The 25,927-nt window shown below is 42.2% G+C and overlaps 1 protein-coding gene across 47 annotated transcripts in view; it reads left to right on the top strand.

Annotated features, from left to right (window-relative positions):
- The window catches only part of LOC129783139 (CUGBP Elav-like family member 4), a 773,173-nt gene that overhangs the window by 565,566 nt on the left and 181,680 nt on the right, over positions 1-25,927 (top strand). For 34 of the 47 annotated variants that reach the window (XM_055792940.1, XM_055792935.1, XM_055792915.1 and 31 more), the window contains 2 exons: positions 16,823-16,948; positions 21,588-21,667. In XM_055792940.1, coding sequence (XP_055648915.1) covers positions 16,823-16,948; positions 21,588-21,667 — 206 coding nt within the window. Of the gene's footprint in view, positions 1-16,819; positions 16,949-21,587; positions 21,668-25,927 lie in introns of all 47 variants that reach the window. The other 13 variants (XM_055792933.1, XM_055792914.1, XM_055792923.1 and 10 more) reach the window with 1 other exon arrangement.

Genomic DNA, 25,927 nt, shown 5'->3' with positions numbered 1-25,927 from the left:
TCGGATTGAATTTCCTCTCTCGTCCACACATTCATACAGTAATGGACCATTTTTTTTTTTTAGTTTTTCCCTCTTGAGCTGTCCAGTGGCCCCAATGCCTGAGCATTATTCCTAAAGCACTATTCAGGGGAATAATTTGTGGGTATTCCTTTTCTTCCTTTGTTTCCTCTTCAAATCTTGACTCCTGTTGGCCCATTGTATTAGGAATTTTGCGGCAATGCCTATAGCCCTTAGCAACCAAAAAGTGTCTTGCAGGGGTTCTGTCTGAAATCTGACGCCCCCCCTACGATATCCGGGAATATTACACCCTTGGTTACGGATACCAATGTCTACAGGGGGTTTTGGACCTATCACCCACCCGTGAATCCTAGGACTTTTACAGTGGCTTCCTATCGCCCTTAGTTACCGGTAAGAGTGTCCTGCAAGGGGCTGAACCCTTCACCCACCCACATACCCTGTAGGAGTCGAGATCCCACCCACAAATCCTATAGGAACCACTTCGGTCCTTCATGGGCCAAGTCCCTCGCGGGAGTTTGGAACTGTGGTTAGAAGACCTCCACAGTCGCTTCGGAATTCAGATCCTGGCTCCGAACCTAGAGTCCGTTTCCAGAATTAGATTCCATCTCAATCACACTCTTACACACAAGTAACCAATACCCACCCAACCGAACAGCTTCCCTTATACTCACGACTCCGTCGTCTTCGTTCAGATCTTCGTGCACCAGAATTACGGGTCCTTTATACTGCAGTTTTTCCCTAGGAGCTCCAATCCCTTTTGGTTATTGTTTCTCTTTTGTTCGTTGATCTCCGGAGACTGACCTAGACTGCTACTCTCGAGCCACAATCTGTGGGGCGCCCCTCAAAAAGTCACAGTTCAGGAAAGCACAGCGAGATCACATCGAGGTCACCAAATTGTTATAAACGATAACAATTAAAACAAATTTATTTTGGGTTCAATCAATTTATGTTGAGAAACAATAAACAAAAACAGCACTGGGTGCGTGGAGAACTCAATTAGTTCTACCACACGCCCACCTGAGTCCTAAAGCAGCGTCTTTTACGCCCGGATCTTGACCAATCTCTTCTCGCTGGACGTTCGTCCTGCTCTTTCCCCATTGGGTCGTTAGGGTACACCTTCTCCTCCTATTGGCTCTCCTTTGGCGCACTTTTTCAAATCTCAAGGTCTTTGTCTCTTTCGCTGGGCCTTCTCTGGCGTGGTTTTGCTTTCCTTATCTACTTTGAGGGGCTTTTCCAAGCAGCGATTGCCTCAGGGGAAGGGGAAGCCATCACATTGTCTTAAAGGAGAACCACACGCGCCCACTCACCACAACTGCGATACAGGTCCCAGATTTACACAGGGTACAACAATTACACTTATCACAGTACATTCTATTTTTGACATGAATCATGACTGCGTTTATCACACAATGATCTAGAAAAGCAGTTAGCACGGCTGAGGAAGTCAATATTAGATCCCAGTGTGATGGTGGGCAAAACCATCTAATGGGACCTCTTGCTATATAGACATGGAAAATGGAGAATAAAGATGATTCTTAGTAGGTAGCATTGGTGGGGGGAGTACTCTGGCAAAATGATCCCAGCCTGGTGTTCACCTTTTAAAAACTGTAAAAGATTTTGAAGAGACCTGAATAAATGAAATGCCTCAAAGTGTCAGGCTTAAAGAGTTGTGCTCATCCTTGTCTGAGAGAGCTCCAAGACACTTGGGTCTTTATGGAAATATCTTTTCTGGGGGAAAAAAAGGCTATATACTAAAGAGCACTTTAATCAGCTGGAGAGAGAATTAACTTTTCTCCAAAACTTCTAATTTGAACGTGATGCCAAATAAATTAAAGTGAGAAGTCAGGGACAGGCTGTTGTCACAAGAAGATATGCATCAAAGCAGACTATGATGCTGGTGGTTACTCTGCCTATTGTCCTTGTAATAAGACTTGACCCCTCTCCAGGACACACATTTTAGCCAAAACACAACCTGTGGAGGCAGCTGCAGGGCAGCAGCAGAATGGCTTAGGCATGGCAGTTTGGCCATGGGATGGGAGGCTCCTGGGGGGCAGCTCTGTGGGCAGAGGGGGAGAGACCAGATCATTGAAAAATCTTGTTTTTGATGATAAGCCCCGTGAGCCTCTGACTAGCCTGGGGTTAAGGGGATTTTGGCAGGAAGAAGGGGCCATTGCTACTAGTTTTCTTCCCCCTGCACGATTCCCATCTGTGCTTCCTGACTGATGTGGCAGATCACTGGAGAGGGTCTTTAGCATGGAGAGCATGCTGAGACCACACGTTGGCTCTCTGTGTCAATGTTATCGCTTGCTGTGACATTTTGAAAGACAAAGTGCATTTGTGCCATGCATGCAGAGAACAAAGCCATTGCCGAGACAAGTGATAGTTACAAGTTCTCAGCATGTCCCCAGCCTGTGGAGGGCCAAACATGAAACACAAAAAAGGTCTGAAATAAGGGGGAAAGGGGGAAAATAATAGCATAGTGACCTCTAAAACTCAGAAGAGGCTTGCTATAAAACAGCACCTTTGCTCTCTGCATCTGAGTCCTGGCTACTGATGAAGGGAGGAGATGATACCCCCTTTAGCACAGTTATAGTACGGTTGCAGTAATAGGGACCAGAGCCAGGGTTGGATCTGTCTTTCACAGCCAGATTTCTCCACACAACCAAGAAAGAATTGTTAGCCAAAAAGCATTATTAGTGGTGATGAAATGTGAGGTGGAAAAAGCCTACTGAGGGTTATGTTTTTCTATGTGGACAGTGAAGTTCTAGTAGCTGGAGATTTTCCTTTCTGAGACTCTGATTTTACCCTGAATTAATTTCTCCAGGTACTAACCTCAGGTAGGAATGGGACAACTACTTTTTATATTTGCTGATCTAGCCATAGCTGTGTTGATGGGAGAAATAATTCTATCATTGCACTGTGTATGTCTGTATTGTTGATTTACACCTGCTAAAGACCTTGTTTCAAGAAGCTTTGTAGATTTATGCTTACTGATCATTTGGTCCAGGTGTATAATTTTCTGTTTCAAGTACTTTTGGCATGGATAATATACCATGGCAAGAGAAAGACAATAGTATGGACAGCACTGTGTGGGGGTAAGACAAAGAATCAACCTCAGTCCACTCCTGTAAAAATAGAAATGCATCTATAAACTGAGTGGAGAAAATTGACTGAAAACAGGAAAACAGCATCCCCACTTCATACAGACTCAATCCTATGCTGCTACTTGTTGTTGGTACAGTTGGTAGTAGATGCATCCTTCAGGCTCTCTTGTCTAATTAAAGTTAGATGTAGTAGAGCACTGACACCAGAAAATTACTTAAAAAATATTTGTCTTGTTCCCACCATGGCATTGTGCTGCACCTCCCTGTAGTACCCAAACCGGTAAGGTATTGAGCTCCCTCTTGTAAAACTCACCTGCCATTAATCTTCTGTGTAGACTAAGAGATGTCCCTCCTGTTGCAGTTATATGGAAGTACATGGTTTCTGGTCCCCAGCTCTCCCCATTCCCTCTCCTTCATGAGTTGCGTAGCACAGAGTCTTAGTATGAGCATGAAAATAGCACATATAGGAGGACCAAGTTGTGTCTTAAAGACAAGATTTTATCTAACTCCTGGATCAGCAAGGAGACTATTCATTAAGCCTGAAGGAACCCAGAAGAAAAATAATGGTCTTTGAGAAATTTCAGGACCAACCAGCAATACCACTTTTAACGAAGCAGAGTCCTAAGTTAGTCAGCAAGAATTAATAAGTAGTATTGGGCTGAGTTGTGAAAGATTTAAAAAGACCACTGGAAAGAAGGAACTCAGGAAGGAAACAGGCAAGGCAGGATTTAGCCCTGAGCACTCCCTGCACCTTAGGAAAAAAAATGGTGGAGAAAAGCTCTGCTGGTACAAGCCACCCATATGTCATAAGCATCTGTTGTGGTTTAACCCCAGCCGGCAACCAAGCACCACGCAGCTGCTTGCTCACTCCCCCTCACCCAGAGGGATGGGGAAGAGAATTGGAAAGGAATGTAAAACTCAAGGGTTGAGATAATAACAATTTAATAGATAAAGCAAAAGCTGCGCACCCAAGCAAAGCAAAGCAAGGAATTCATTCACCACTTCCCATGGGCAGGCAGGTGTTCAGCCATCCCCAGGGCAGCAGGGCTCCATCACGCGTAACAGTTACTCGGGAAGACAAACGCCATAATGCCAAATGTCCCCCCCTTCCTTCTTCTTCCCCCAGTTTATATACTCAGCATGACATCATATGGTATGGAATACCGCTTTGGCTAGCTTGGATCAGCTGTCCTGGCGTTGTCCCCTCACAATTCTCCATGCCCTTCCAGCCCTCTGGCTGGCAGGGCCCAAGAAACCGAAAAGTCCTTGACTTAGTATAAACATCACCCAGCAACAACTAAAACCATCAGTGTGCTATCAACATTGTTCTCACACCAAATCCAAAACATCGCACTGCACCAGCTACTAAGAAGAAAATTAACTCTGTCCCAGCTGAAACCAGGACAGCTTCTGCTACAGCCAATGCACATTTTCTGTGACTTCAGATGACACAGCCAAGATCAGAGGTGTGGAACTGTCTCAATGGGCCTGCCAGGCAAGGGCTGACTAAACTGTATGAGTGGAAAAGTCCTGTGCCTTCTCCTGGCCAAGCTCACCCCTGAAACTCACCTGCACATGGAGCTATCAGCAATACCAGCACCTGAAGTAAACTGCCTCTGTATCAGGAGGCTGTTTATGAACTATTCTTTACTGCCTGCATAACACCTGGATCATTTTCACATTTCTTAAAGGTTAATCTCATTTCCCTCTATTAGTTGTTTTTAGTGAATGCTATTTGGCGTGGCAGTTAAAGAGCTCTGTCAGTGGATGGAAATTACAGTGGCCTTTAAAGCCAGAATTGAGAGGTGGGGGGGGGGCACAGTGTGTGGAAGAAATAATCTTCAATGAAACTGTTGCAGGGGATGCTAAGTGATATCAAAGGAGTCTCCCCAGTGAGAGGAGAGATCTTTGGCTCAATGCGCTGAGTGGGATGGGTCTCCCCTGAGTTTGAAATGAGCTGAAATTGAGGGAAACAAAGCACCTGGGGGAGGCCAGATCAGAGCACAGGGCATTCCACATCTATGGGTAGCTTCTTGTTGGCTCTAGTAGGCGTTGCTTCCAGACAGGTGTGTGCTGATTATGGATTTCACTAAAAGAAGGTTCCTCTCTGGGTATGTTGGTTACAAATTTTATTGCAACAACTCCATTGTGTACTGACACTGCTGCCTGACATTTCAGGCTACACTGACTGGTCACAGTTTTCCTGTGCTCCCTCATTGCTCTGCACTTCTGTTTTAAAACCTGGGGTCAGGCTTGCAGGAAAGTCTTCCACTCAGAGGAAAGATGAGTTTTACTTGTGCTGGACATTTCAAAGGGGTTTGTTTTTCTTTTGCTTATTGCAACAGAGTTGTGAAAGATGCCTAGGAAGCTGAATCAGGGAATACATACAGACCTCCCCAAATGCTTGCACTCAAAAGGTACGATTGGCATCCCTCAGGCTCTGCTCTCCTGCTACGGCATCACCAGACTCTCCTGTCATGGGTGTAATATGCTATTGTGCATCAGGGAGAGTCTGCAATATCCAGCAGTGTTAGGGACATACTGAGCAGCAGTTCAGGAAATCGAGGGTCTGATCTGAAGCCTGTAAGGTTCCATGACACTCTTTTTCATTAACTTCAATAAGCTTCAGCTCTAACCCTGAATCCCCGATGTTTATTTCAAACACTGGTGTATTATCACTGGAATATCATGTTACTTTGCATACACACCTTAGGGTAATGGTCTGAATGAGTATGTGGATAAGTCAAGCCAGATCCTGCTAGGCAACATCCTGAAGTGGACCAATTCATTTCCTGGGTCATTTGTTGAGCTGGCCAAACCATTTCAAAGGAATAGTTATTTAGCTGACTGTATAAATTTGTAAAAGGCAAAGCGTTCCCCTGGAACAGGTCCATTTCAATGACATTTTTTGCCGTGGGACATATTTTTAAATTAATGCATCAAGTTCTCATTGCAGGAGATACAAACCTGTAATTTTAACAGAATCTTTTTGATTAATTTTGCTTCAAGTCTGTATTGTATTAAATCACTAAGAACGTAAGAGCTTCCATTTTGGGTTAAACTAAAGGCTTGTCTAATCCAGCATCCTCTGCTGTCTCATTCTCAGACCAATCTGTTTCATTCTTCTTGGAGCTAATTTATGACTTTTGTGTTCAACAACAGCCCATTGCAGAAACGTCTTTCCATTATTCATATAGTGCGTGAAAATGTACTCTCTTTTGTCTGGCAGGAAATTACCACCATTCTGCTTTATATATTTTATGTTTTGAGTTTATTAAGACAAAGTCTTTTTATTCCTCTGAGACAATACCCTGTAACATTTCACAACTGAAGATTTCCATTTCACGAGAACTTTGCCCTTTCCATTTCAAAGTGGAAGCACATTCTTTGAGACATTAGTCTTTCACATAGAAGAAAAATTCTGTTTTTCATCCAGTTTTAGTCATTTCATTATATTAGTGTAATTGAGGGTGACAGCAACAAAAATAATAATTTAAAAAAAAAAAAACCTAACACAACAAAAAACCTACTTAGCCTAGAAAGAAATGGAGAGAATGAATTAAAGTTTCACAATAGCAGCTTCTTCCTCCCAGCTGGGCTAGGAGCATCACAAAACAGGTTAGAGGGATCAGTCACCCCAGCCTCATCACACTGGCACTATATCATGCACCACCCTATCGTTTAAATGCCTACAAGGCAGCTGGTATCCCATATAGGGAAGGAGTCCAATTCTCACCTTCATTTTTATCTATAAAATCCCCAGACTGGGACTTCCACCCTGATAAAGTGGGACTGGCTTAAGCAAAGATACTCCTCCTTTTTAGGTGATCTGCATTGTGGGGGGGAAGGAAAAGTTACTTTTTAGGTCTCCTTGCAATCAGTGGGATGTCTGAAGGATTAAATGGGTGCATCCCATTTAAGTTCAGATCTTGAACTAATCACCTGCAACTGGGCATATACACTGCATGCCCAGCTCTGCTGCTCACATCTATAGACAAATCCTTACAGGCCTTCAGCTCTTGCTCTGTAAAGCAGAGTGAAATTATATTTCTATTTCCAACCTCCTTATTTTTCTGCTTATATTTACAGGCAGGATTGTCTCTTTCCATGCTTACATACACAGCCTGGCATGCTCCACTTTTGATTTTAGCTGCAGATTCCAGGTACAAATGTCAAACAAATAATACACAAAACTTTTGTGTGAAATACAGCTTCATAACTAAAGTGAGCATTAAGCCCAGAGCTGTATGATATAGTAAAGGTGTTATTGAGACCTATGAGACATGCTTCTTGGATTTCTTTATTATTATTGTAGACTTTTGCCTCTTTTTTTTGTTTGTAGATTAAGGGATGGAGAGGAAGAAAGCCAGCAAATTTATAAAAGCAAGAGAGAAAGGAGTTGAGGCATTGTGTGCAGATCTTTAATGACATTCTTTATAATTTGAAAGTGGGGAGGGAAATGGGAGAGAAAAGGGGAATCAGTAAAAAAAAATAATGGCAAAAGTGGAATGTGGAGAGACGCGCGTGGATGAATTTTAATGCAATCAGAAAGCTGTAATAATGGTAATAAAGGAATACATTCAGACATCAAGAGAGGGAGAAGGGAACAGGGCCTGCAATGCCAGAATTTAAATTATACATAGGCATGTAATTCTCTTCCCCCCCTCCCTTCTTCAAATGAAGGAAATGGAATTTTTAAGCACAGCAAAAGAGGGACTAAAAATTGGCAGGTTTTCAGCCCTTTGTCTTTTTGTGAATCCCATTTAATCACCCTCTTCAATAATAAGGAGGCTGTGGCCTTGTGGGGCTGTCACAGACTTGGAGGAAAAGGGATGATATACAGAGCAAAAGAGAGATAACAGGTTAGGGCAATTCTGAGGAAGTATTTCTATTACCTCTACTGAAATCTTTAAAACAACCTGAAGTTTAATTCTATCTGAAATGCCGTCACAGTTCCTGCAAGAGAAAATATGTCCTTCTCACTCCCCTCCACCCCCTCCTGCCCGTGTCTTTGCTGTTCCAACAGTTCTCATGCTCAAGGCTGGGGTGCTACCACGGATTAATAATCTGGCCTTCTAGGCTTCTGGAAAGGGTTTCAAAGCCCCAACATGTCACCAATGAGATGAGTTTACGAAGTGAAAATTATTTTCCTTACACACAAGCCTTGGCACCACTGACCCTGAAGAGTTTGTCAAGAGGCTTCTAAGCTTTGCTATGAATGAGCATGAAAACCAAACTGCCCTTCAGGCTCAGCCTCAGAGTGAAAAGGGGATGTTACACATAGGAATTAAGATGTGTCAAATTCCCCAAAACGAAAGGCTGTAAGAGTTGTATTCAAAGCTGAGCTGTCTCTGAAAGATGAATGTGTGATGTACTTCAGTGTTCGAGTTGTCACTTGATACTACAAGACAGTCTTCTCCACCTCCTTCTTCTTCGTGAAATCCATCAAGCTGGGCCAGGGAGTCATCTGCAGATTTTCAGGAAAAAGAAGCCCAAACAGTCATGGAAAATCCTGCAAAGTTTAGTTACAGCATAGCTGCATGCCTCCACACTTCAATGCTGGGTCTCATTAGGGGCTTTTCTCCCATGAACATTTCCAGGGGTGTTCCTGGGAAATGGGAACTGTAAGCACAGGCTGCTAATATTTAGAGAAGGAGGCATTTCATTATTGGAAGGCTGCTTTGAATTCAGATATTCTACCTATTGTGGAGGGATGGTGAAGAGAAACTGGGTGTTTGGGCTATACAGTGAATTTAGAGATCAGATTTTGACTGAGTCTTTTCCTAGAAAGCATCGCCTCATGAATCATTCTCAGAAATACTCCAGTTGGGTGTTTCAGATAATGAATAAACTTTGGAGAAATTATGATCTGCCAGGCACAAATCATGAAGAGTCTTTGAGCTTTGAATGACACAAGGTTTTAGACTGCAAGGGCTACTAATGAAGTGGGTTGTTGTGAATTGCTTTCCCAGCTCAATATCAAACATCATAAAACCTGTCATTTAAGATCTGCACAGGGAATAGCATCTCTTGGCAATGGACAGTTGTGACAGTGCTGTTCAGCAAATCAGAACTACTGATATTTGTCTTGCGGTTATAATATTCTCAGCTGTATAAGAATAGTCTGCTGTTAAGAGAATCATTTAGGCTATGTCTTCATGGCAGGGTTTGCTTGGCCTGTTGTCCAAGTTTTGTCTATAACCTGTTTTGTCTATAACCTGTTTTGTCTGCACAGAGGAAGGCTGAGTGCTTTCATCTGAACTGTGCAGATGAGGCTATAGGTTTAAGGTTGGATTTCACTTCAGTGCAGATAGGCAGCAGGTCTTGCCACAAGAGTACAGGCCAGATGAGCCCAGACAGTATTCATCCTCCTGGTCTGAACTTTCTTCTCCATCTCCTTCCATTTTTTGTCCTAGCTCTACACTTTAGCCATCCTGCTCATATGCCTGCTTTCCCAAACAATTTCTGGACATGGTTTAGCAGCTGGTGCAGACTGAGTACCTCTTCCAGTTGCATGTCAAGCAGGTATCCCTGCTAAAGGAGGATAAGACTGTAGTATGGATGAGGATCCCCAAAAGCAGAGAATACACCCAGATACATTTAATGTGAGTCTATGCAGGTGGAAGGAGGATTTGGTTTCTGTTGTTTGGAGGTAGGTAGTGGTAGCTTTCTGCTGTTTCCAGACTGAGCTGGGTTTTTGGTGGCTGTTGGTTTTTTCCCCTCATGTTCTAATTTTTGTAACACCTCCATTTTACAAGGTTCATGTATTTTCCAGCAAGGTACCACAGAGAAGATAAGTAGCTAATTTACAATTAACTACAACAGAATTTGTAATCACTTCCCCTGTGGAAAGAGCTGTAATCGTCATCATGGAGCTGTAGGACTGCTGTGAAAATGGCAATAGGATCACACAGCCCAGGCCCCAGGAAATGCCCTGCTTTTTGCCTATAGATCCACCTGATTAGCACAGCTGAGGGGAGCAGCAGGGCAGTCCAGCTTGCAAGGGGAGCCAGTTTGACCTTGCAGATTTGAGTTCAGAGGTCAATCCAAACTTTGATAATGTTCGGGGCATCTGCGGCTTACCCTTCTACTCTATAGGTCCTCCTTTTTTCTTTGGCTTGAGGAAGATACCTTATCCATGATTTTATGAAAAAAAATTAATCCCAATTTATAGCTATTCTTCTCCACTGTGCCTTTGGCAGATTCCTGATCCCACTGCATGGACTTGGGGATGCTGATGGATGAAAAGCTGGATGTGCGCTTGCAGCCCAGAAAGCCAACCGTATCCTGGGCTTTATAAAAAGAAGCATGGCTAGAAGGTCCAGGGAGGTGATTCTGCCCCTCTACTCCACTCTGATGAGACCCCACCTGGAGTACCATGTTCATCTCTGGGGCCCTCAGTACAGGAAAGACATGGTACTGTTGCAGTGAGTCCAAAGGAGGGCCATGAAAATGTTCAGAGGGATGGAACACCTCCCCTATGAGGAAAGACTGAGAGAGTAGGGGTCGTTTAGCCTGGAGAAGAGAAGGCTCCAGGGGAGACCTTATTGCAGCCTTTCAATACTTAAAGGGGGCTTATAAGAAAGATGGGGACAGACTTTTTAGTAGGGCCTGTAGCAATAAGTTAAGGGGTAATGGTTTTAAACTAAAAGAAGGTAGATTCAGACTAGATATAAGGAAGATATTTTTTATGATGAGGGTGGTGAAACACTTGCACGGGTTGCCCAGAGAGGTGGTAGATGCCTCATCCCTGCAAACATTCAAGGCCAGGTTGGACAGAGCTCTGAGCAACCTGATCTATTTGAAGAGGTCCCTGCTCATTGCCGGGGAGTTGGACTAGATGACCTTTAAAGGTCCCTTCTAACCCAAAGCATTCTATCATACTATATGATTCTATGGTGGATACCGTCAGTGCTGCCTCCTCTCCCCTCTCTGCTGAGGACTGGTCAGGAGAGCAGGCAAGGAAGATCTGCTCTGCCTCTGGCATCCTGTCTGGTAGATGTGCCACTTGTTCCTATGCATTGGTATTTTCTTCATTCCAACACCTGCAGAGAAAATTTCTTTAGGCTGCTCATTTGTTCTGTCATGGTACCATGGAGATAAGCTTAAAGGCCTCCCTGGTGCCTGGACCGAGGCTGTGTGTGCAAGCAATGTTTGGGGAGGAGGGAAATAGCCACAGGGACAAATAATTATTAGCTATATAAATAATGTAATTAATTAACATCTGATTTCTGAAAAGAATCCATACAGCAACCTGGTCCTGATGCTTAGGAAGCCAAGGGCATTAAGTAACATCAGAGAGCTGCTCTGGTGAATACCATGTGCATACAGAAGATCCTCATTCCCATAAAGAAATACACAAATGACAGTTTTGTTCTTGCACAAAGAAGCATGTGCACTATCCATGTGTGATGCCCTGGCAATGAACTCAGGATGAAATAGAGAGGGTCATAGGCTTTTAGAATAAGAGGTTTCATGACTAGAAGGGACGATAGTGATCTTCTGGTTTGCCCTCCTGATTAGTCTGGGCCACAAATGTGGTAGATCTGTCCCACTTTATTTCCAAGGCCTTGGATGCAATGTTTTAGATGATAAAGCTGGTTTACTCTTTCCTGGTACAAGTATTCAACCTCTTTGTTTTGCATGAGGAATATGACAACACAAGTATATTTATATACTCTTATCTAAACGTACCCCCCCATACACACATAGATTACCAAGAGCTAGCTGGACAAACACAAACCTGTATCATGTCTCTCTGAGTACACCTAATTTCCCCCCAGTCCCTCCATAATTGCTGTGATTCTTGGTTTTGTTCTCTTGGAGGGTCAAACATCCTGCATCTCATTCTCCCTTCTGTCTCTTTAATTAGTGCTTGTCCTCCCCCTTGCTCTCATGTTGCCCCTTCCCATCTCTCACCACTTGGTTTGCAGTGCTCTATCATTTCACCTTTCATGCATGCTGCCTCCTTCATCCAGGCCTGTCTGACACCTCTGCCTTATCATAGAAACATAACATTTAAATACAAATATTAAAGGGAATAATTTAACCCCTATTTGCACTGGGGAAGGTGTGGAGGCTTCATATAAACACAGCTGGGGAGATTTATAATCACTGTATATTTACCTGACAGGTTACATTTCTTCACCACTGTGCCTTGCAGCCAGCTTTTCCTGATGGGAACAAGCCTCCACAGCTAGCAGAGCAGTCAAGAAGAGGGGAACCTGGTTTCATAGGGTTATTGGAAATATCACCAAGGGGAAATCTCTGGGGACTCTGGTTTGCCATTGCTATGGCCTTTCTTTCCCTACCCAGCTTCCTGGGAGGAACAGGGAGTGCTGGCTCATGTTGTTGCTTGTAGTTTGCCTATAGCAAAATGTGGTAGACTTGGGATGAACTTAATTTTCAATATGATGGGAGTGCCTCAGATCACTCATGGTGAGAGCATTGTGGTGTACCAGCAAAAACCTCTTTGGCTCTTCTGGGCACCACAGAAGAGAAATATCCATCCATAGTTATTTCCATGGGCCAGGTAGGTATGATGGACTCAGACTGTGGGTAAATACTGATAATGGGGTGAACACTAATGAGGAAAAACAAAAATGTGGGGAGAAGAGATATACATGGACACTGCACAGCCCCCACGCTGTAGGGCAGTGTCACTTCTCAGACTGCTGCTGTTAAGGGATGCCTCTACAGTGAGGCTAGTGATCTTTCTTCACTAACATGAAATTTGGGATTGAGATAAAAATTGAAACTATCACTGTAGTGTGTGCAATAGAAAAAAGTTTGGACAGGTCCTTCCTGATAAATGCAAACTGAAGCAGCTCAGATGTGCATCAATACCTAACTCGTGGTCATGTATAGTGTTGAGGAAGCTGCATAGAATAGTTTTTTTATCATACCTGTCTTGACATGCTAAGTAAGCTCATTGTCTCAGTTTCCCTCATATGGAGGAGATAGAGGCTGCTCCTCATGGCTACCCACCTATGTTGTGGAAGACAGAATGGTACTGTGAGGTCCCACTGTCTCCCTTGGCCATAGGCTAGCTTAGTCTGGAGCACACGGTCATGCCCCCAGCTCATGTTGAGGGCATCCTAGATCACAGGTTCGTGCTCAGACTCTTTTTGGCATCTTCTGCCCCTGGACAATATTTCTATTCTCCTTGTCTGTGTGTTCACTTTGTCCTGGGGCCCAGGTCTTAGGGGGTCTGATCTGAAAGTTTTTTACCCCTCAGTCCTACAGTCTGAAATTAAGATAATTGACAGCATTGAGTTTGGCCATGGGGGACATGGAAGACAGAATCTGCCTTGTGCTCTGATATTCAGATGTGAGTCCTAAGTTGCATAGACTTGGGATGGTCCCTCGCTGAAAAAAGAGGAAGCATGGGACTCAGGAGCGTGGTACAGGTGGACCTTGGGTGGTAGGAGTGGACCCTACAGTATACAGATAGGCAGCGCTCAGGGACAGGTTGATACAAGGACTGCTCCAGGCTCATGTGCAGCCTAAAACTTGAGTTTCTGTAGGATATAGAGTGGCCTGAGAGATGGTACAGCAATGTACTGCCCTTCATTCTCATTTGAGGACACTAGAAATGTCTGGTGGGGAGCACCTGTGGTGTACACACGTGCTCAGATACATCCCACTGACACCAGCACATCCTCCCTTTATTTTATTCTGGCAGTCTCATGGCCTTGCTCAGACATATTTACAAAACATTTACAAGTAGTTACCCCAGTGCATGACATGTCAGCTTTTTTGTTTAGGACTTGGAAGAGCAGCGTATGGGGACACAGGGTGCAAGAGGCTCATATAAGCCCATTAGAGGATAAACTCATTAGCTAAGACCTTGAACATGATGAATGGTCCCAGCTGCTAGACCCTTCCCTCTCTCTTCCCACCTGAGATGTGTGAGGAGCATTATTAAAACATGCGGCTGAGCTCCCTGGCAGGGCTTAGACATGAAAGGTAAATGCAGCACTTTGTTATAAGAACCTCTCAGAGAAAAAAGCTTCTTAAACCAATTCATTTTTTTTATCAGCCAAGTGTGTGATTGTGTAGATTTCTGAGACAGCAGCTGTGACAAATGATTCCCCTGACAACCCAAGGCACTGTTTTTCAGGAGGGAGGCAGGGTACTGTTTTAGCAACAGGACTGGAGGTGATGTCCAGGCAGCTCTGAGCTCTGGCAGGCCATGGGGAAGTCCTTTCATGCCACCTCCCCTGGGGCAGCTGGACCAGCAGTCCCTGGGAATGTGATCCTCACCCTTGGAAGAGCCTGTTTCTGGTGGTCTAATGGTCACCTTGCAGGCAGCTTGCCAAAGCACCACATCTTCTGCCAGCTGGATATGGGGACAGGTATTACCACTCCTAGTGTCCTGCAGAGATGCAGAAAAGGGGGTTAAAAAAAAAAAAACAATATAAAAAAAAGCGGTTCCTAAAACACCTGGTTTTAGCTTTGCATAAACTAAATCAGACAAGGCAGTTGCAGGCCAGTTCCACACTAGAGAGTTTTGCTGAGAGGGGAAGGATGTGTTTGGGGTTTTTTTAATGATACCTTTATACTAGCAAAAAGCCTGGTGAAAATACAGTTACACAGCTATAGGAGTGCTTTTGCTGATGCAGCTTATTTGAAACAGGGGAAACTATAAAGTACAATATAACAGACACTTCCTCTGTGCTGAAAGTATTTACTAGACACAAACTTTCTAGGCAAGGTCTTTTGCCAGTGGTGTTCCCAGTTCATTCCCACTGCTCTGCCCCATTCCTAAAATATCTCCCATCTTCCAGGAAAGCTGGTCTCATTCTCTGGGTGGGTTTTCCTCCAATATCTGGACAACCATTGGAGTTTGGAATGGACTCTTTCTCCAAGGCTTTGTCTAATCCTAGACTGAAAGATGCCCCACAGAGCGCATGCTCAACTTCAGTAGCTTCCTCTCTAAGGCTTATACCTCACCTCTGAGAGTCTCTTTTGCAGGTCAGTTTGGCCATCAAGGAAACAAATCTTTCAGATGCCCAAAGCACCATCTCTTGAGGTGGGAACAACATATGTCATGTTAGTTAGGGCTTTGTGCATCACTGAAGCCTAAACTTTGTGTTGCCAGCAAATACCTCAAAAAGTCCCTTTGCTTAATCAATTTCAACATAAAGTAGGCATGTTTCTTGCTTTAACATGTCTATCAAAAGGCTATTCCTGTTTTTCTCCCCTATCAGAAATGCACATGTACCCTCCTCAACCTATTTTTCCTACCATTTCAGCAGTCTAACTGAAGGCAACATAACCTCATTTTCTGTGGGCAGTACATTTTCATTCATGTGAATAATTTGACTGCAGGATTGAAAGCTCCTAATATCCTCACTTGCTATCCATTGCATTAAAAATTTTCATCATCCAAGGCTATAAAGTAATTTGCAGGTGCATCTTGAAGAGGGGAATTTTGATCAAACACAGGTTGAAGCACAACAGGTTGCCTACACCAATGATTTCTTGGTGAACAAAAGTGGCATAAATCACCCACTTAGCTAGAAAAGGGTTTTTGCAAACCAGTGTTTTGTTCACCTTTAGGTTAACATGTGCATTAAAAATAAATAAATTTTAAAATAAAACTATTTATTTATTCAAATTAGTTACACCTGCTCTATAATTTACTCTGAAAAAACTCTTAGTTCACACATTTACATAGTGTTTAATGAATGATAAGACATTTATGAATCATATGCAAATGGACTGTTTATGTACACAATGTAAGCTATGTAAATTTCTTTTTTTTCTTGGTCTAATATCTCTGAACATAAAGCTGATCTAGAGGCATTACTCAGTGCCCTCTGAGAACTTTCTACCATCTCAGCAATCATTAGTTTGGTCCGTTTTCACCAACATTTTCTGAAGGTGTTTTGTTCTGGACTGAAGATCTCTATACTTCGTATAAGTCCAAGTATAAATAGTTTTCCTCATTCAAAATACAATTATCACTAGTAGACCACATCTTGCTTTGACATGAAATACCACCTATTTGAGCTGTCTCAGATATTAGTAATCATATAAGTTATCATCATGCTTCAAAGAAACAAAATATGTTTCAAAAATTTTGGGCTTATTTAAAATGAACTTTAAAAATATATTATAAAACTCATCCAAACTTATAGGTATGAGCCTGCGAGTGGGTATGAATGACAAATCTCCATTTACAGGCTGTGGCTTCTGTTATATCCTGATTTAAAATTAGTTATGTTAAACATTTTTTCCCCTGCAACTTATTTAGTATTGTGAGAGCTACTAACTTGTTATTTTTCATTTTGACTTTATTTTTATATGCTACCTTTATGCACATTCCTCTTAGATCGCTGTTTGAGCAATGTTGTCATTTCAGTTACTGCAAGCTGACTACAAAAATTAATCAGAAAAAGTTTATTTGGAAGACCTTGGTGCCTAGATTTTGAGAAGCAGCTAAAGATTTTGTATATTTCTGGGGTTTTGGATGTTTTTGTTGTTTTTATTTAAATTGCCAAATTATTTTCAAGCACTCCTTGAAAGTCAGATGCTATTAAGGCTTTTCAAGCCAGCCACCTGAAATGACTAGCAGCTTCTGAACTGTGTCACCTCAATAAAATCGTTGTTTGTTTTGCATGTGACACTGAGCCATAATGGCTTTCACATCCCTCCTGAAATATGGTAAGCATCTCTTTATTTTGTTCCAGAAGACAGAAAACTCTTTGTGGGCATGCTCAATAAGCAGCAGTCAGAAGATGATGTGCGCAAGCTATTCGAGTCATTTGGCAACATTGAGGAGTGTACAATCCTTCGGGGACCTGATAGCAATAGCAAAGGTAAGGTGATAACTTGTGTCAAGCTAGACCCGGTCTCAGTGTATATATAATTTTCTAGTGTGACAAAGTCACTATGTAGCCACCAGGACAGCATCTCTTACATTAGGAGGGGTCACATTTGCCAAGGGAGCCCATTCTTTGCTGGTCACTGTGTGCTTGTACATGAGAAGAAAAAGCTGATTGTACTTAAAAACACATGCCCCCTAACAAGACGCATGCAAAAATGATGCTTAGTATTGTTTGCTCACAGGCAGAGCCTCCCCTCTGAACACATTCACTCAAGTTGTGCTCTCCTCACCCTGTCGAACAGACCAATTCATTCTTTAAACAAAGCCAAGGGTGCTACTTTACATCTTGACTCACTGGCTCCACCACCATCTCTGTGTATTTCTCACCCACCAGCCCCAGGTCTTCCCCTTCTTCACTTGATCTTTGCATAGACACACAGTGGTCAGTGATCATAATTGCAAGGGTACAAGTGCTGATTTTAAATATACTCTGCAGACATTTACCATTTGAAACATGGAAATGCTTCATTGCAAAACTAGGTGTCTTAGCTCCTTCTGTCACTTTTTGGTATCACTTTTTACCTGGATCACTGGTGGCCAAAAAAGACTTCACACCAACATTATAGGGCATCTGTATAAGTCAAAGCTCATCCTTCAATGATGAATTATCAATGGCTGAAAATAAACTGTGGTCACCTTCCTTCAATTTTATGACTAATTTCATGACAACCAAAGACAGGGGCTGCCGCTCTGGAAAGTGGTAGGCTAGGTTTGCCTAGAAGAGCTCCAACCATCATAATTGTAGACAGTTAAGCACTCCATTCACTGAACAAATTAGTAAATTGGGGAAAAGCAAAAAACCCTGTGTCTGCCTCCACTGGGAATTGTATAGAACAAAATGTAATGACAAAGGAATTAAACAGAGTAAGAATAAAGGCAATAATGTCTGAGATTGGTAAGAAACAGGTTCCAAAGGAGATCCAGCCCAAAGACTTGTAATCATACTTGTTCTTTTTTTTTTCTTAAACAATTTCATCATAAGTCTGAATCTGAGTGGCAGCTCCATATTGCTAACCAGTTTAATTATCAGTGCTAGCAGGCTGCAGTCTCAGGCTTGCATTTCACTGAGCTGTTCAGGATCAATATTGAGCCTTAACAGAATTAATATTACCAGTTTCTATTCTCTGATGCTATTTACTGAGAATGTGAAGCTCCTAATTTACACACACACAGTTACATACATGCACACAGAGTGGTTAATCCAACAGAAAACTTAAAGGTAGTGCCTGTATCTTAGGACAGTCAGGAGAGCCAAAACTCCCACAGAGTTATTCCCAGTCTGTAATGTTTTCCATCTGCTAAAAAACAATGTGACACATTGCTTGTGAGCTACTTATTTTTGGTAAAACCCATAAATCTAAATTGAGATTTAAGCAGATTGTCTAAGTGCCAGATAACAATCAGATCCCATAGACTTCAGTCCTACCCAAGCCATTACATGAAGACCCACCAGGCATCTCTGTGGTGAACCTCTAAGTTCTCCATGTACCTCAATGCAAGCACTGCTTTCAGAAGGCAGGTCCCAGCTTCCCACCTGAACACCATTACAGTCCAGTCACAGCCTGAACCTTGCCTGAAGCCATGGATGACATCCTGAGCCATGACACATACACTTCACAGCACTGCAGAAATAGCTCCTGCATGAACCACTCAGGGGCAGCAGTATGGCTGGAGCATGCAACCAGGTGGCAGAAGAGCTGGGACTGAAGCATTTCTCTTCCTGAAGGGGAATGCAGAGACTGGCTCTCCTGGGAGAGGAAGGAGCCTTCCTGCACCTCTCCAGGTAAAGCTCACCAGTGTGCGGCCAGGACTCCTCAGCAAGAGTCCTCAGGTGAGAAAGCCGAAGTGCATCCATTTCAGCAAGCCAGCATGACCCACAGGGTCTGCACTTCTGCTTTCTGGTCAGCCTTTATATTTTTTATTTCCATTCAGCAGTTTTCTACTTCAGTAACTCAGAAAGTAAAGATTTCCCACAGCACCAGAAGTTCCACAAGAGGAGTCTTTAATACCCTTTGCAATTATAACCCTGATTCTGCAGTCTCCTCTAAACTGACAACACAGTCAGAACAGCCCTTTCAGCTCTATAATTTCAAAATAAGGAAAGAAAAATATTTGAGCACATGCATGCTTCTCTCTGTGTGTCAAAATCCATTCAAACTCCAGATCTGCTCCTGTCAAAGGGATATCATTGTTCTGAGGAGGGTGGTATGACTCATCCCCTCAGCTAATGAGGTCTTAGAGTCCGTTCTGGTAAAAATGGGGGCAAAGAAGATTACATTCACATTTGATATTGTGTACAGCAGCCATCTAATTGAACACACAAACAAAAGGGCTAAAATGCTGGGATCTCTGCTATTGTCTTGCTACCATACACCAGTGAAAGCTAAGTTTTCACTTGCCCTGCTACCTCAAAACCTACTGGAAGCAGTATTAGGGATCCCATTAGCATCTTGGGCATTAAACAAGATAAATACCTGCTGCTCCCTTCATTCCCACCTTTATCCAGCTCCACTGATCAATCAGGTTCCTCAGCACAGGGTTGGATTTCACCTGAAAAGTGAAGCCTTCAACATGACAGCATCACTGCAGGCAAAAATCCTGCTCTAAATGCAATGGGTGACTGGAGGTGGAAAGCATTTGTATATTTCCCAATCAGCATCTTCTTTTTTGAGGAAAAAAGTACAAAAGAATCTCTGCAAATAATTAAACACCCTAATTCTGGATTATCTCTGATTAATGAAGAGTAAGGCACAGTATCTCAGAAGCCCAGGAATGCTGGGCTGTGATTATGTCATAATTGATCCTTATTGTTTCCAGCTGAAGTTTATCTATCCCATTTTTCTCATCATCTCCTCTCAGCTCCTTACAAATTGTTGTGCTTTTCTTGAAATACAGTTTGAGCATGGTGGTGAGGGGGTAATACAAAATGAAAAGCTTTTAGCTGTAAGCTAATTTCATATCTGTATGTTATTTTTAGAAGGGGCTATCACTGCTTTTTTTTCACTCTCACTTCTGTCAACTTGCAGTTATGATTTTGGGGACCTTTGAAGCTCATTCTTCTGTGGTGACGCAAGTCGAGGCGGACTGAAAAACACTATGTCTACATGGCTGGGTTTGGGCAAAATGGCCTTTATTGTTTATACAAATTGCTTATATATCTTAGACAGTACATGTGTCAGACCCTGATAGGTTTTCTGTCTTCTTCTTCTTGCTTGCTATTTGCTGTTGCTGTAGGTGCCTGTATGCTGCGGTTCTAAGTTCCGGTTCTTCACATCCTGTTTACATACCTGACAATTTGTGGCTGTCTTAAAGGTACACGGCTAAGTCTTTGAAGTCAACTAACTTGTCTGCAGACCTGCTGCAGACCCCAACATTCTTCTAGTTTGCAAGTAGGATGTTCTAATGCTGCACTTTGCACTGTATAGTTCCATAAGGGTGCATGGACCTTCTAAAGATGCTGCAGAGGGAATAAAGGAGAGCTGTCCCATTGTTCCCTGCACAGATCTGCACCACTTCAGGGAAACAGCTAGGGCTTTGCAAATTGATTAAAACCTCAAAAGTCTTTGATAGTAATAAAAGGGCATGGAAGCCAGAACTTCTCAGACTTCTTCCAATCTGTTCCAATAGCTATCTTAGCATATGGAAATTACTCTTCCTCTCTCTGAGTCAGTTTGCTTGTAGATAAGAGTGTTAGCAATACTTTCCTCCACTCTAGTGCTTTGACATGGTGATTGTTTCTGCACTCTAGCATGTATTCATAAATGTACATTTCTGCCCTAAAATCTTATATGAATTCAGTGTAAGATTCCTCACATGGCAATGCAGGATGGAGAAGCACTCCCTATGTTTCCCTAATATCCAGAGAACATCTGTACTGGCACTGCCTCTGCAGCTATGAAAGACCAAGATTCAAATTTTGGTGATCACTATCATCATGTGCAGATCTCTCCCACCCCTGATTCTTCATCAGAATCTATCTCATGCTTTGTCAGACAAAAGCTTCTTGGAGCCAAGACAAGCTCTGAGTAGCCTATCATGGAGCTCTATCAGACAGTGATATGATACATTGTGTGTCTGGAGTAACCTGAATGCATTCTGTAGAGCTGTTCTGTGGTGGTTTGTAACAAGTACATGCAGCTTTGTGATAACTTTTACACAGTTTTTACACAGTTCCTTACTGTTTCTTGTAACAGCAGAGAGGAGCATTCAGCATAACTCCAATACAAACAAAAGGAAATTAATTTTCACCCAATAAATTGTAAAATTGTACAACACTGCCATGGGAAGCTGTGGAGGTCAAAGTATAAGTGAATTCAAAATGTACTTGCTAACTTTGGGTCCATCAAGGCCCATTACAAGCAGTATGGGGATTCTGAATGCAGCTTTGCCTGAAGAGGTCCTCAGGCTGCTGATGACTGGAGTTTGGGAAGGAATAACCAGGAGCAGATTTGCTTGTTATACTTTCTCCACAACCATCTTTATTGGCCAGTTCTAAGGACAGGATACTCAGCTATACACATTTTCATTACACTTATGCAAACTTTCTTATGTTCTTCTTTTTCCTCTTCCAGGATGTGCATTTGTGAAATACTCTTCACATGCGGAGGCCCAAGCAGCCATCAATGCCTTGCATGGCAGCCAGACAATGCCGGTGAGTAGCTCTGTAACATGGGCAAGTGAGGATTGGTCTGGCCTTTGCTGCCCTGTGGCCTGATTGAGGAAGAAGGATGATTTATCTATTCTCTGCAACTCATCTTCTGGGAAGGATGGCTAATAGGACCTTGGGTGTGCTTAACTCCTCAGTGGAAAGGCCAGGATGGCACTGTCATTTCACATATGCACAGAACCCCAAGGGGTGCTGTGTTCTATGACAAGCAGTTTTGATGACCTGAAAAAAAGACAAATGGTTCACAGATGCCAAAAACATTGGGTCAGACTCACCATGAGTGTAACTTTTCAAGTTTCAAGGGGATGAATCAAGTAGAAACTTGTCTCTAAGGGCTTCTTTGTTTTCCCTCCCCAAAGAGTCCCTGCCTCTAGGTGAAGGATAAAGAACTTTTTGCCAGCATTCAACAGAGAAGCATGTTCATGTGATGGCACTAGAAGCTAGAGAAAAAACACACAGTGATGGATGCCTCTCACTGCTACTACATAAGTGCCTACATAGGCATAAATGTGGTCCCCTACATCCAACATTTGAAAGACAGTCAGACCAACTACTGAATCTTCAAGGAAACATTTGAGGGATTGTTCCACTTGGAAAAATATGTAGTAATATGGGTTTTCAAGCCTGATAGTTCAGGAAAGTAGAAATGGAAAGGTATTTTCTCTGCAAAAAGATATTTGTACACCATCACACAGACCTAGAGGAATCTAAGGCATTCCACTGTTCAGCAAGGAAAAACAATCTGGTCCAACATGTTTTGGTTTATTATAATAGTATATTATTTTTATTACTAATTATTCACAGTGTGAATCATGAAAGGCTAAAAAGCATCCGGACAACTTGGAAAGGATGCAGGAAAGCTCAAAAAAATATTAAATATTCAAGAGTGTAAAATCTTTTCACTAAGAGACACTAATCTAAACTCATTAATTTATGCAAATAAGTTTTAAGTGGGCCTGGTAGATTGTCTCTAGGTCTTTGCAGGGATGAAAATGGAAAATTCTTTATGGGGAAAAATTTCTAAAAGTAGCAAATCATCAAGATCTCATTTTTTTGGAGCACCATCTTACACAAATCAGATTAAAAATAGTACATGCTTACCAGTGACACTACTGAAAAAAATCTCCTTACTGGGGTGTGTGTGTCTGCATTTCGATTTTTTTAAGTATTCTAATACTTTTAGGACACTCTTCCTAAAATATTCCTTCTAACAAAACCAGATGCTGGGCTTGATGCTGACATCCAATAGTAAAATATTACAGGCATCTTTCCTGAGACATGTCAAAGAGGTACTTTCAATTACTTTCTTTCAAACTTTAACACAAAGTGATAATGTGTATAAAATGACATCAGGAATTGCAGTTCCACAGGGTGTGGTACCACAAAAAAAGGTGTAATAAAAAATCAGTTCCTGTCCCAAAAAGCTTGGAAATTTAGGGGACAGAGGTGAGAAGAAGATGGTAGAAAACACACAAAATCCAAGTAGAGTTGAAGAGTTTATCTAAATCTACTATACCCAAAATATCCTTATCCTTCCCCAGCCCTTATCCTTCCTATTTTCAGCACACTTTAGATAAAAAATACTCATCTCTTGACTACTTGGGAGCATCCTCCTGACATCAACTGATGTGCAAAACAATAAAGAATTTGGCCACTTCATCAGGTTAGGGATCATTTTTCCTGTTGACTTATTTGACTCAAATACCTGTTCTAGATATGTTCTTGAATAACCAAATCTGGGCATCTGAAAAAGCATCACAATTTAACCCTTACTAGATGTACATCCCAGATTCACACTCAAATTTCTGTGTCTTGACAAGTTTCCATGAACTGTCTGAACCTCAGCAGCACTGTGTGTACCTACTCATATTTCACAGGAAAAGAAAGTAGAAAATTATGAATTTCATCCTCTTCATTATAACCTAAGATATATGGTGTTGCCTTGTATCTCCCATGAGCTATGAGCAGTCAGATGGGCAGTTATCGTGGCTCAGCAGACTACTGAGGACCTGTTGAGTGACTGCCACTTGATCAAGACATGGAGCAGATGATGTTTTTCCCAACAGGGCCTCAAAATGTTTAAGGCACTTTGAATGAGATGGGCCAAACCCTGCAAGTGATCTCTGTTCCCATTGTCATTTTCATGGTGCTTCAGGGTGAGCATCTTCTTTCAGGGCTTGGATGGTCAACAGAGAAATGCAGCCACCTCATGGTGAGATGGAGATGTAGCCCTTGTCATTGGAAAGGAGGGGTGTATTGCTGCCATCTTCCTTCAGTCCTCCTGCCATTTCTCTTACCATTAGGACTGGCCTCGTTTTCCAGTTGCAGTGTGAACCCACAGTTGTTCCTGTGGTTCAGCCAAATTAAACGTCTCTTGCTGTGTACTCATGTGCTACCAACGGGGCCATCATCATACTTGTACAGTCTCGAGCTGTTCTTTCCTGCGACAGACTCCTGTTTCTCCACAGCTGTCAGGATTATTGCTCTACTGTTACTTCCTGTTCACACAACATATGTTGTCTAATAGTTTCAAAAGAAAACTTTCATTTTGGAAAGTTTGTGGGGTTTTTGTGGGTTTTTTTCATTATTATTTTATTAACCTTTCCTTGGACAGGTGCCTGACTGCCATCTGTCACAAGCTCACTTCTCTATGCAAGGCACTTGTTTCTCCTAAGGGCCCACCAAACAGGTCTAAAGCTTTCCAATTGTCACACAATCAATTGTTTGAGAAATAACTTCCCCAAAATCCCTTACTTTTGTGCAGCCTCAAAGTTCCTTCTGTATATATACCTGCCAAGAGAGCTTTTTGGGGTCATTTAAAATCATATTGCCTAACAACTCATCAGCTTTAGGATAGTGTTTTATTTGACCTCCATGTCTTCCTTTTATGTTAGATCATAATTTTAATGTACTTTTGCATGTATTTATAATGTATTTTAAACAATTATATGCCCTGTATCTTCAGCTTTGGTTATTCTACAATCTGCTGTCTCTCTCTTCCCCACTCATATGGGGGCATAAACAGGTCTTTCCCTTGATTCTTTTCCCTTCCTCAGCCAAGCCTTGTCCCTAGAAGCCTTATCGACCAACACAAATTCAGCTACTATTTCTATAGTGACAGCTTGCAGATCTAACTTCTCTACTGCAGGACTGAGTCCTGTCCAAACTAAAATTTTGACTTGTCTTTCTAGGATCTCCTAGTGGATGTCTAGCTGTCAGATCAAGCTTAATATGTATAAAACAGAGCTTTGAACCTTTCCTCCCAAATTCTTTCTCCTGTCTCTTCTGCCTCCATTCTCAGTCACTGTGGACAACATTATCATCCTGCCTGTCAGTCATGCTCCTACTTAGGCATCATCTTCAGCTTTGTTTTCTCCTTCTCTCCATGTCTTCATATCCAGGAGACAGCCAAATGTTGAAGAGTTGTTCTACACAATGCATCTATGACGCAGCCCTGTCCATACCCTACACAGAATACACTCTCCTCCACGCTTCATCACGCATATCTAAACTGCAGCAGTGTTTATCCTACCCAGAAAGTACACAGGGTTAAACACTATACTACTGTTGCACCTTTTTCACCATCTTGCCCACTGTGGCACCTCAGAATTTCTTTTATTATAAATTAATTCCTGGAAGGGGTAACCCAGTACTGTTATCTACGTTTTCTGCATAGAGGTGAGAAGAATGAAGAGTGTGATTAATTTAATTTGGTTTTTATGGTCTAAAAGTTTGTAATCTATTCTAAACATCTTATAGGATTACTACAGAAAGGAGGGGGAGAGAGATTTCTAGAGATTTGTGCATTCTTCCCTTTATTTATCTGTGCTAGGATAAACCACCTTCTGGGCATGCCTGTCCCTTTCATTAATTATAAAGGAGATCTCCATAACAGCATTAGACTGAATACCTGAGGTGGGACTCGTCTCACCTAACTTGAGACATCCAGAAGCTAAGGAACTATATCTGAAGTTGTTATCTAAACACTTGTTATCTAAGTTTCTATTATAATCAATATAGAGAAAGAGATACCTTTGGAGGAATTTTATTTTACAGAAATAGATTTTGAAACCTGTCAAACCAAAACACAAATAGTAGTGTGCTTTTCAGCTCATTTTATTTTATTCTGTGGAATACTTGGTTTTGTGAAAAGAAAGGAAAATGTGAGTCTTCAATAAAAGCACTGAACAGATGTCTGCCTTTAAGAGAAAGATTCTAATTAATTGAACTTAAAAAAAAAAGTCC

This window comes from Falco peregrinus, chromosome W (genome assembly GCF_023634155.1).
Source record: "Falco peregrinus isolate bFalPer1 chromosome W, bFalPer1.pri, whole genome shotgun sequence".
In the NCBI taxonomy this organism is placed as follows: domain Eukaryota; kingdom Metazoa; phylum Chordata; class Aves; order Falconiformes; family Falconidae; genus Falco; species Falco peregrinus.
This window is presented reverse-complemented; position numbering and strand designations above follow the sequence as displayed.